At 38.3% G+C, this 12,579-nt stretch overlaps 3 protein-coding genes across 3 annotated transcripts; all 3 read left to right on the top strand.

Moving 5' to 3' along the window:
- Window positions 1–2,804: 2,804 nt before the first annotated feature.
- Window positions 2,805–4,614, top strand: LOC124371615. Its single transcript, XM_046829962.1, has 2 exons — window positions 2,805–2,852; window positions 4,303–4,614. The coding sequence occupies exons 1-2, from the start codon at window positions 2,824–2,826 to the stop codon at window positions 4,589–4,591; spliced, it is 318 nt and encodes a 105-aa protein (XP_046685918.1). The 5' UTR covers window positions 2,805–2,823; the 3' UTR covers window positions 4,592–4,614.
- On the top strand, window positions 4,614–6,425 carry LOC124371614. The gene is made up of 2 exons (XM_046829961.1): window positions 4,614–4,661; window positions 6,114–6,425. Exons 1-2 carry the CDS (start codon window positions 4,633–4,635, stop codon window positions 6,400–6,402), a joined length of 318 nt encoding a protein of 105 aa, XP_046685917.1. The 5' UTR covers window positions 4,614–4,632; the 3' UTR covers window positions 6,403–6,425.
- LOC124371613 lies at window positions 6,425–8,379 on the top strand. The gene is made up of 2 exons (XM_046829960.1): window positions 6,425–6,472; window positions 7,918–8,379. Exons 1-2 carry the CDS (start codon window positions 6,444–6,446, stop codon window positions 8,204–8,206), a joined length of 318 nt encoding a protein of 105 aa, XP_046685916.1. The 5' UTR covers window positions 6,425–6,443; the 3' UTR covers window positions 8,207–8,379.
- Window positions 8,380–12,579: the final 4,200 nt, after the last annotated feature.

Below are 12,579 nucleotides of genomic sequence, written 5' to 3'. Positions count from 1 at the left end.
CCTGATTGTGTTGACTACAGACCTCTACATTTAAAAAGGTCCCCAGCTCCTCAAATAAATTTCCCAATAGTTATTCTCTGTCAGTTGAAACTCCATAATTTCTAATACTATTATTGATCCTCAGGTGTCTGTCATTTTTGGTGATGAGAACTACATGCTGTCAGAAAGTTTGCAAGACCTTCTCTACTGCAACAAGTCTTCCTCTGCTGCATGGGACTACAGCAAGTAGAAAGGAGCCTACACGAGTATCAGGGGCGTGAGTTTAATTAATACATTATCTTTATCATCACAAAAATTTAGTTACTATTTTCTTATGTCAATGACTCTAATTATAAGTTACTAAGGGTCTTCTAGTTATATTAATAATTCGGCGTAGTTCACAAAAATAGTACTAATTTTTAAAGCTGATATGAAATATATTTGTTAATAGACGTTTTGGATTAACATTACTTAAATGCAGGCCATTCTCTACGATGAAGCAAATTATTTCAATAATTTAAATTGTGCAATCGATGCCTTGATGCGGAGTATTCCGGAAGAAAGGTGTTTGTTTTGATATGAAATATTTTTAAACGGTATAACTGTATCACAATAGGTTTCGGAAAAGACGTTGAATTGAACTGTTACGGACGGAGAGTTTTAGTAACGAAACAGTTGTGATTACATGAATGTGTGGTTTTGATAGGAATACTGGATACACTAGGATTGAGGAGGATATCAGAAGATGTATTCCGTCCGCCAACCCCTACGCAAATCTCAACCGGGATCGTTTCGTTGCCCCACGACTCTACAGATATACACCCACTTCGGTACTCCCAGCCCCTCACACTCCGCTCCTCATTGTAATCAATAATTTTGATCTATTATTGATCATTCTGGGGGACGTGAAAAGCATACATGGATTCCCCTTCACTTCCAGAAAATTCTTTTCAGCTAATACAACGCTCCAGGCACAAGAACCAACCAACCTCTGAGCCCTTCAACGCCAGGATGACCAAACATCACGTGTCGTGCGATGACAAAACCGTTTGTAGGTACTCTTAGGTAAGATAGATAATTTGAATGTTTGCTTCGCATATACCCTAATGTACAAAATCTTTTACTCAACAAAACTCTCCGTCCAAAAGTAACAGTTTAAATTCCGAACTCAAGTTATCCTGCATCCTTTATGTTAATAATAGACTCGAAGAAGTTGATTATTATTAAAAAAACCAAAGGATCATCCAAATAAAGCTGAATTTGTATTAGTTAGTTAATAAATAGCACGTACAAACAGAATAGGTAATATTATATAATTTCAACATGATTAACAATATTAAAGTAGGTTAATATTTCAAACATTAAATAGTATAGATTAACTAAATTTTTTTTTTTGTTAGAACTATGTTTACTATCCGGGATTACATTCAAATGTAATATACATTTACATTCAAATCATTCTCACGAGGAATTGTGAAATATATGTACAGCTACAGATTATAATATTGGTATAAATATGTTAAATACTTCATATAATCTAACATTTATACATTTTTAAAGTTTGAAAAGGGGGTTCGCAGTTTATGAATTAAATTATAGTTTCGTATCAGTATAAGGGATGACAATAATTGTTACCTCTTGACATTTATCTCTATTTGAACTGTGAAATTCACTGTCTCAGAAAACCACGGCCAGTAGATGTTTCTTTGTGCCTGTTTGTGTTACTAGTTGGTGAAAACAACACATTTAGGACCCTGACGTACGCAAGTCTTATGCTACAGTATATTTTATATTTCTGAGTTGGAGTTTAGGTATCGCCATTAGCCGAAAGTTCCAATTCCTGATTGTGTTGACTACAGACCTCTACATTTAAAAAGGTCCCAGCTCCTCAAATAAATTTCCCAATAGTTATTCTCTTACAGTTGAAACTCCATAATTTCTAATACTATTATTGATCCTCAGGTGTCTGTCATTTTTGGTGATGAGAACTACATGCTGTCAGAAAGTTTGCAAGACCTTCTCTACTGCAACAAGTCTTCCTCTGCTGCATGGGACTACAGCAAGAAGAAAGGAGCCTACACGAGTATCAGGGGCGTGAGTTTAATTAATACATTATCTTTATCATCACAAAAATTTAGTTACTATTTTCTTAAGTCAATGACTCTAATTATAAAGTACTAAGGGTCTTCTAGTTATATTAATAATTCGGCGTAGTTCACAAAAATAGTACTATATTTAAAGCTGATATGAAATATATTTGTTAATAGACGTTTTGGATTAACATTACTTAAATGCAGGCCATTCTCTACGATGAAGTAAAATTATTTAAATTGTGCAATCGATGCCTTGATGCGGAGTATTCCGGAAGAAAGGTGTTTGTTTTGATATGAATTATTTTTAAACGGTATTACTGTATCACAATAGGCTTCGGAACAGACGTTGAATTGAACTGTTACGGACGGAGAGTTTTAGTAACGAAACAGTTGTGATTACATGAATGTGTGGTTTTGATAGGAATACTGGATACACTAGGATTGAGGAGGATATCAGAAGATGTATTCCGTCCGCCAACCCCTACGCAAATCTCAACCAGGATCGTTTCGTTGCCCCACGACTCTACAGATATACACCCACTTCGGTACTCCCAGCCCCTCACACTCCGCTCCTCATTGTGATCAATAATTTTGATCTATTATTGATCATTCTGGGGGACGTGAAAAGCATACATGGATTCCCCTTCACTTCCAGAAAATTCTTTTCAGCTAATACAACGCTCCAGGCACAAGAACCAACCAACCTCTGAGCCCTTCAACGCCAGGATGACCAAACATCACGTGTCGTGCGATGACAAAACCGTTTCTAGGTACTCTTAGGTAAGATAGATAATTTGAATGTTTGCTTCGCATATACCCTAATGTACAAAATCTTTTACTCAACAAAACTCTCCGTCCAAAAGTAACAGTTTAAATTCCGAACTCAAGTTATCCTGCATCCTTTATGTTAATAATAGACTCGAACATGTTGATTATTATTAAAAAAACCAAAGGATCATCCAAATAAAGCTGAATTTGTATTAGTTAGTTAATAAATAGCACGTACAAACAGAATAGGTAATATTATATAATTTCAACATGATTAACAATATTAAAGTAGGTTAATATTTCAAACATTAATTAGTATAGATTAACTAAATTTTTTTTTTTGTTAGAACTATGTTTACTATCCGGGATTACATTCAAATGTAATATACATTTACATTCAAATCATTCTCACGAGGAATTGTGAAATATATGTACGGCTACAGATTATAATATTGGTATAAATATGTTAAATACTTGTTATAAAATCTAACATTTATACATTTTTAAAGTTTGAAAAGGGGGTTCGCAGTTTATGAATTAAATTATATTTTCGTATCAGAATAAGGGATGACAATATTGTTATCTCTTGACATTTATCTCTATTTGAACTGTGAAATTCAATGTCTCAGAAAACCACGGCCAGTAGATGTTTCTTTGTGCCTGTTTGTGTTACTAGTTGGTGAAAACAACACATTTAGGACCCTGACGTACGCAAGTCTTATGCTACAGTATATTTTATATTTCTGAGGAGGAGTTTAGGTATCGCCATTAGCTGAAAGTTCCAATTCCTGATTGTGTTGACTACAGACCTCTACATTTAAAAAGGTCCCAGCTCCTCAAATAAATTTCCCAATAGTTATTCTCTGTCAGTTGAAACTCCATAATTTCTAATACTATTATTGATCCTCAGGTGTCTGTCATTTTTGGTGATGAGAAATACATGCTGTCAGAAAGTTTGCAAGACCTTCTCTACTACAACAAGTCTTCCTCTGCTGCATGGGACTGCACCAAGTAGAAAGGAGCCTACACGAGTATCAGGGGCGTGAGTTTAATTAATACATTATCTTTATCATCACAAAAATTTAGTTACTATTTTCTTATGTCCATGACTCTAATTATAAAGTACTAAGGGTCTTCTAGTTATATTAATAATTCGGCGTAGTTCACAAAAATAGTACTAATTTTTAAAGCTGATATGAAATATATTTAATAATAGACGTTTTGGATTAACATTACTTAAATGCAGGCCATTATCTACGATGAAGTAAATTATTTAAATTGTGCAATCGATGCCTTGATGCGGAGTATTCCGGAAGAAAGGTGTTTGTTTTGATATGAATTATTTTTAAACGGTATTACTGTATCACAATAGGTTTCGGAACAGACGTTGAATTGAACTGTTACGGACGGAGAGTTTTAGTAACGAAACAGTTGTGATTACATGAATGTGTGGTTTTGATAGGAATACTGGATACACTAGGATTGAGGAGGATATCAGAAGATGTATTCCGTCCACCAACCCCTACGCAAATCTCAACCGGGATCGTTTTGTTGCCCCACGACTCTACAGATATACACCCACTTCGGTACTCCCAGCCCCTCACACTCCGCTCCTCATTGTGATCAATAATTTTCATCTATTATTGACCATTCTGGGGGACGTGAAAAGCATACATGGATTCCCCTTCACTTCCAGAAAATTCTTTTCAGCTAATACAACGCTCCAGGCACAAGAACCAACCAACCTCTGAGCCCTTCAACGCCAGGATGACCAAACATCACGTGTCGTGCGATGACAAAACCGTTTCTAGGTACTCTTAGGTAAGATAGATAATTTTAATGTTTGCTTCGCATATACCCTAATGTACAAAATCTTTTACTCAACAAAACTCTCCGTCCAAAAGTAACAGTTTAAATTCCGAACTCAAGTTATCCTGCATCCTTTATGTTAATAATAGACTCGAACATGTTGATTATTATTAAAAAAAACCAAAGGATCATCCAAATAAAGCTGAATTTGTATTAGTTAGTTAATAAATAGCACGTACAAACAGAATAGGTAATATTATATAATTTCAACATGATTAACAATATTAAAGTAGGTTACTATTTCAAACATTAATTAGTATAGGTTAACTAAATTTTATTTTTTGTTAGAACTATGTTTAATATCCGGGATTACATTCAAATTTAATATACATTTACATTCAAATCATTCTCACGAGGAATTGTAAAATATATGTACGGCTACAGATTATAGTATTGGTATAAATATGTTAAATACTTGTTTTAATCTAACATTTATACATTTTTAAAGTTTGAAAAGGGGGTTCGCAGTTTATGAATTAAATTATATTTTCGTATCAGAATAAGGGATGACAATATTGTTATCTCTTGACATTTATCTCTATTTGAACTGTGAAATTCAATGTCTCAGAAAACCACGGCCAGTAGATGTTTCTTTGTGCCTGTTTGTGTTACTAGTTGGTGAAAACAACACATTTAGGACCCTGACGTACGCAAGTCTTATGCTACAGTATATTTTATATTTCTGAGGAGGAGTTTAGGTATCGCCATTAGCCGAAAGTTCCAATTCCTGATTGTGTTGACTACAGACCTCTACATTTAAAAAGGTCCCAGCTCCTCAAATAAATTTCCCAATAGTTATTCTGTTACAGTTGAAACTCCATAATTTCTAATACTATTATTGATCCTCAGGTGTCTGTCATTTTTGGTGATGAGAAATACATGCTGTAAGAAAGTTTGCAAGACCTTCTCTACTACAACAAGTCTTCCTCTGCTGCATGGGACTGCACCAAGTAGAAAGGAGCCTACACGAGTATCAGGGGCGTGAGTTTAATTAATACATTATCTTTATCATCACAAAAATTTAGTTACTATTTTCTTATGTCCATGACTCTAATTATAAAGTACTAAGGGTCTTCTAGTTATATTATTAATAATTCGGCGTAGTTCACAAAAATAGTACTAATTTTTAAAGCTGATATGAAATATATTTAATAATAGACGTTTTGGATTAACATTACTTAAATGCAGGCCATTATCTACGATGAAGTAAAATATTTAAATTGTGCAATCGATGCCTTGATGCGGAGTATTCCGGAAGAAAGGTGTTTGTTTTGATATGAATTATTTTTAAACGGTATTACTGTATCACAATGGGTTTCGGAACAGACGTTGAATTGAACTGTTACGGACGGAGAGTTTTAGTAACGAAACAGTTGTGATTACATATATGTGTGGTTTTGATAGGAATACTGGATACACTAGGATTGAGGAGGATATCAGAAGATGTATTCCGTCCACCAACCCCTACGCAAATCTCAACCGGGATCGTTTTGTTGCCCCTCGACTCTACAGATATACACCCACTTCGGTACTCCCAGCCCCTCACACTCCGCTCCTCATTGTGATCAATAATTTTCATCTATTATTGACCATTCTGGGGGACGTGAAAAGCATACATGGATTCCCCTTCACTTCCAGAAAATTCTTTTCAGCTAATACAACGCTCCAGGCACAAGAACCAACCAACCTCTGAGCCCTTCAACGCCAGGATGACCAAACATCACGTGTCGTGCGATGACAAAACCGTTTCTAGGTACTCTTAGGTAAGATAGATAATTTTAATGTTTGCTTCGCATATACCCTAATGTACAAAATCTTTTACTCAACAAAACTCTCCGTCCAAAAGTAACAGTTTAAATTCCGAACTCATTTATCCTGCATCCTTTATGTTAATAATAGACTCGAACATGTTGATTATTATTAAAAAAACCAAAGGATCATCCAAATAAAGCTGAATTTGTATTAGTTAGTTAATAAATAGCACGTACAAACAGAATAGGTAATATTATATAATTTCAACATGATTAACAATATTAAAGTAGGTTACTATTTCAAACATTAATTAGTATAGGTTAACTAAATTTTTTTTTTGTTAGAACTATGTTTAATATCCGGGATTACATTCAAATTTAATATACATTTACATTCAAATCATTCTCACGAGGAATTGTAAAATATATGTACGGCTATAGATTATAGTATTGGTATAAATATGTTAAATACTTGTTTTAATCTAACATTTATACATTTTTAAAGTTTGAAAAGGGGTTCGCAGTTTATGAATTAAATTATATTTTCGTATCAGAATAAGGGATGACAATATTGTTATCTCTTGACATTTATCTCTATTTGAACTGTGAAATTCAATGTCTCAGAAAACCACGGCCAGTAGATGTTTCTTTGTGCCTGTTTGTGTTACTAGTTGGTGAAAACAACACATTTAGGACCCTGACGTACGCAAGTCTTATGCTACAGTATATTTTATATTTCTGAGGAGGAGTTTAGGTATCGCCATTAGCCGAAAGTTCCAATTCCTGATTGTGTTGACTACAGACCTCTACATTTAAAAAGGTCCCAGCTCCTCAAATAAATTTCCCAATAGTTATTCTGTTACAGTTGAAACTCCATAATTTCTAATACTATTATTGATCCTCAGGTGTCTGTCATTTTTGGTGATGAGAAATACATGCTGTAAGAAAGTTTGCAAGACCTTCTCTACTACAACAAGTCTTCCTCTGCTGCATGGGACTGCACCAAGTAGAAAGGAGCCTACACGAGTATCAGGGGCGTGAGTTTAATTAATACATTATCTTTATCATCACAAAAATTTAGTTACTATTTTCTTATGTCCATGACTCTAATTATAAAGTACTAAGGGTCTTCTAGTTATATTAATAATTCGGCGTAGTTCACAAAAATAGTACTAATTTTTAAAGCTGATATGAAATATATTTAATTAAAGACGTTTTGGATTAACATTACTTAAATGCAGGCCATTATCTACGATGAAGTAAAATATTTAAATTGTGCAATCGATGCCTTGATGCGGAGTATTCCGGAAGAAAGGTGTTTGTTTTGATATGAATTATTTTTAAACGGTATTACTGTATCACAATGGGTTTCGGAACAGACGTTGAATTGAACTGTTACGGACGGAGAGTTTTAGTAACGAAACAGTTGTGATTACATATATGTGTGGTTTTGATAGGAATACTGGATACACTAGGATTGAGGAGGATATCAGAAGATGTATTCCGTCCACCAACCCCTACGCAAATCTCAACCGGGATCGTTTTGTTGCCCCTCGACTCTACAGATATACACCCACTTCGGTACTCCCAGCCCCTCACACTCCGCTCCTCATTGTGATCAATAATTTTCATCTATTATTGACCATTCTGGGGGACGTGAAAAGCATACATGGATTCCCCTTCACTTCCAGAAAATTCTTTTCAGCTAATACAACGCTCCAGGCACAAGAACCAACCAACCTCTGAGCCCTTCAACGCCAGGATGACCAAACATCACGTGTCGTGCGATGACAAAACCGTTTCTAGGTACTCTTAGGTAAGATAGATAATTTTAATGTTTGCTTCGCATATACCCTAATGTACAAAATCTATTACTCAACAAAACTCTCCGTCCAAAAGTAACAGTTTAAATTCCGAACTCATTTATCCTGCATCCTTTATGTTAATAATAGACTCGAACATGTTGATTATTATTAAAAAAACCAAAGGATCATCCAAATAAAGCTGAATTTGTATTAGTTAGTTAATAAATAGCACGTACAAACAGAATAGGTAATATTATATAATTTCAACATGATTAACAATATTAAAGTAGGTTACTATTTCAAACATTAATTAGTATAGGTTAACTAAATTTTATTTTTTGTTAGAACTATGTTTAATATCCGGGATTACATTCAAATTTAATATACATTTACATTCAAATCATTCTCACGAGGAATTGTAAAATATATGTACGGCTATAGATTATAGTATGGTATAAATATGTTAAATACTAGTAGAACCTCCGCCCCTTGCGGACAGGGCTCTGATTGGTCGAGAGGTGGTCACGTGATCCAAGATGGCGGCTGCGCATGCGCAGAGGGAGGGCATGTGCGGGAGAAATTCCCTCCTCACACTCTTATCCTAGTGTTTTGGGGTGTTTTGGGGTGTCAAAATCGGTGATTTGGTGGGTCCAGGAGGGACGGAGGGAATTCCAACATGGCTGCGCCCATGTATCACGTGATCAAAAAAAACCATTATGGCGGCGCCCCACGTAAACATAACCTCACTTATTTCTCGGCGGGAACCTTTTTTTTCTATAAGAAGAAGAAGAAACACTTTTTTCTCGGCGGGAACCAAGATGGCGGCGCCCGTGGCGCGCTGGCGGGAAAAATTCCCTAGGGTTCCCCTCACACTACAAAATAATTATTTATATATAATAATAATATAGATAAAAATTAAGTAAGACGTTATCTGAGAGTTTCTGAGTGTGGTTGCGGAACACTCGTACTGTGTGGAACACAGTACCCAGGTTAAGCATTACCGAGGTATAGGAGTCTGTCCAGTCTGAACTGGTTGTCACTCCACGACCCGATAATGCCCCGTCCCTTGGAAAGTGAATTTTTGAAAGAAATTGAAGAATTTAAAATGGAAAGTGAATTTTGAAACCAATTGAAGTTAGAGTTAGAGTTACCTCGGGAGGTATATGTTGAACCTCCCCACGATTAACGCTCGGCACGTGGGACATGTGTGTACTCTGTCGGCACAGGTCCGACAGAGAGTATGACCGCACAGCCGAAGAGCAACCGTGGGAAGATTCACCATACACACAGGACACTCAAGTTTACGCGGCTGTGACAGAGGTGTCTCCTCGGCGTCCGGGGGTGGAGGAGTGGTGTTATTACGCCTGGCATCCTCCATTCTTTCCCCAACGGATCGTAGGAAATTCTCCAAGTCCTCACGAAGCTCCTGCCAAGTTTCCGGAGCGAGTCTGATCTGCCGCCTATGGTCGGTATCTAGAAAGATGCGACTAGCCGTCCATTGCAGCTCCCGCATCAGTTCTCGGATACCGTGGAGGGCCGCAATACATTCCCGCGACTCCCAATCACTGTCCCTGGGCTAAAACAGAAGAAGAAAGATTACATCACTTGTAAACAAGTCATAATGTACAATTCAAGTAATTCAATATCGCGTACCGTAGGCCGCATTTGTGGGAGCTCCGGTGACGGGGGTATTGAGGGGACGTACCCTGGCGACGATAGGAACGTAGAGTCAGACTCCGTTGACGATCCGCCGACCGGTGAGAGGCCTGAGAGGCCATCATGGGGTGGTACCGGGGAGGGTGGGCGAGTCGGAGGAGTGGGTGACGGTGCGACAGAGGGATTCGCCACTTCCACGACCCTGGGCTAAAACAGAAGAAATATCACAACACTGAAAACAAGTCATAATGTACAATTCAAGTAATTCAATATGGCGTACCGTAGGCTGAATTTGTGGGAGCTCCGGTGACGGGGGTGTTGAGGGGACGTACCCTGGCGACGATAGGAACGTAGAGTCAGACTCTGTTGACGATCCGCCGACCGGTGAGAGGCCTGAGAGGTCATCATGGGGTGGTACCGGGGAGGGTGGGCGAGTCGGAGGAGTGGGTGACGGTGCGACAGAGGCGTCTACGGAACGGCGCCTCTGAGAGGTGTCATCGTCACTGTCCGCAGGCAGTGACCATCCCCAAACGGCAGTCCTCTGAACAGCTGCAGACTGTGATTGAGACAGCAATGCAGGCTGCAGTGAGCTGATCTGTACATATGCATACACCCTCAGATATGCTATTTACCACACATCCGTAAATTGTACTTCCAATTGATGGAACTAACCCTTTGATCCAGACTCGTTTCATCCCAGACCTCCTGCGGCTCGTTCAGATGATCCAGCAGTTCCGAAATCTCCCTATCGTGCTCTTGACTCTCTGCCCGGTCAAGAGCCTCGACAAGGTCGGACTCTGCAAACATCTGTAAAACACGAGGAGAATCATCAGTGTACGCCGCTAACCGTTCAATATCAGTACGTAGATGAGAGAATGGTTATTACCTGCCCAAGATCCTCGTCACAGAGCCCCATGTAGTCCTCCACACGTCTCTTACAAAAGAAAACAAACAAACAAACCCGTTAGTCATAAATTCCTTAAGGTAGTACATACGTAAAGTGTAACACGTAAAATATCACAGTAAAACTCACAATAGGCCTGAAACGACGAGGAGCCAACGAAAAGACATCCTCTATCACGCAGATAGGTCGCGCCGTCTGCAAATAATACAGAGGATATAAAAAATTGAAAAAACCCGTCATATGACGAAAAAAAACAACATTAGTACTATTTTACGTACCGTAGTGGGAATGGGTATCGGCTCACTGCGGGGTCTGGCGGAGTTCTAAAACAATATTTATAAGTTATGCGATACATGTGCTAGACAACAACAACAACAACAGAAAACAAACACGAAACAAACACTCACTTCCTGACCTCTGCGAGACCACCCGCTTGCCGACCAACCTCCACGCGATGTCGATGGTCGAGCCTGCAAATAATTCTGTATCAGTAATAGATTTCATTAAAGTGTAGGGATAACGGTGTTGGATATAAACGTACCAAGTCTATGGCTCCATCATCATCCCCTGTCCAACCGTTTGTAGACGCCGTCGAGGGTTGTTCCTAAACATTAATCGAACATTACTAAATATATTAGTAAAACAGTATAACATTTACATGAAATTATTGCATGACTTACGTCTTCACTGCCGGCTGATACCACACTCAGGAGTGCGAGAATCAACAGCAACACTGTGGTGTTCCCGATCCTGGCTCTAGGGGCACAACACAGTACTCCCAGCATGACCACGAACATGGCGGTGGCCATGATGAAGCAGACTATGGCTAAACGTTCACAGTCGGACATGATAGGAAAGTGCAGGATACACACGCGTCCTCTGCTTATATGCAGCCGGACCGCTTCCTGTCACATGTGCTGGTACAAGGTGACCTTCGTTCCACACCACCCATGAGGTCAGGTCTTAGGCGCGTTCTTTTTGTTAACCGAGAGCATCCCCAGTAGGCCTAACCTCTCAGGTGATGAGCCCCAACCATCGCTCATCACAGGTGGTAGCCATTCCATGACAAATTTGCTACCTCCCAACATATTTTTTGTACCTCACCAATGACAGGACTTCTCAACTCAATGCCGAAACCCTGTCTCTCGGTGAGATACGTTTTATTTTTATACTTTATTTTTTATTTGTTTTATCCTCGCGAGTGTAACAAGTAACTTTACTCGGAGAAGCCTTTCAATGTAACTCGTAAAACACTCGCAAAAACTTTTTTTTTATTTTTATTTATTTTACAGCATCTAGAGCGAGATACATACCCCTGGACTTACGGAGTTTAGGCCTGCCATAGAGGTATCTGTCACACACACACACACACACACACACACACACACACACACACAACTGCTCCCGGTCTTACAGAGTTTAGGCCTGCCGTAAGAGCAGTTGAAAGCCCCAGGACTTACAGAGTTTAGGCCTGCCTTAGGAGCTTACCACTCACTCACCCCACCCCGCTCTAGAGCTTTTTTTAAAGCACAAGCATAAGTGACGTCACTATTATGTTGAGGCAAAATACAGTGAGTATCGGAAACGATAGTCTCCTTACTATTTACAATATTTCTATCAACTACGTTATTATGAAAATTAGATAAAAATTCAACTTTTTCTAACCCCTTAGTATATACAGTGACAAAGGGTTTACACAGAGCTCGTATAATCCCCTCGTCGTACTCTATACCACCCTCCTCCCACTTGATGTT

The sequence above is a fragment of the Homalodisca vitripennis genome, unplaced genomic scaffold (genome assembly GCF_021130785.1).
Source record: "Homalodisca vitripennis isolate AUS2020 unplaced genomic scaffold, UT_GWSS_2.1 ScUCBcl_1694;HRSCAF=5640, whole genome shotgun sequence".
NCBI classification, from domain to species: Eukaryota; Metazoa; Arthropoda; class Insecta; order Hemiptera; family Cicadellidae; genus Homalodisca; species Homalodisca vitripennis.
The sequence above is the reverse complement of the archived record's forward strand: the minus strand, read 5'-3'. Positions and strand labels throughout refer to the sequence as shown.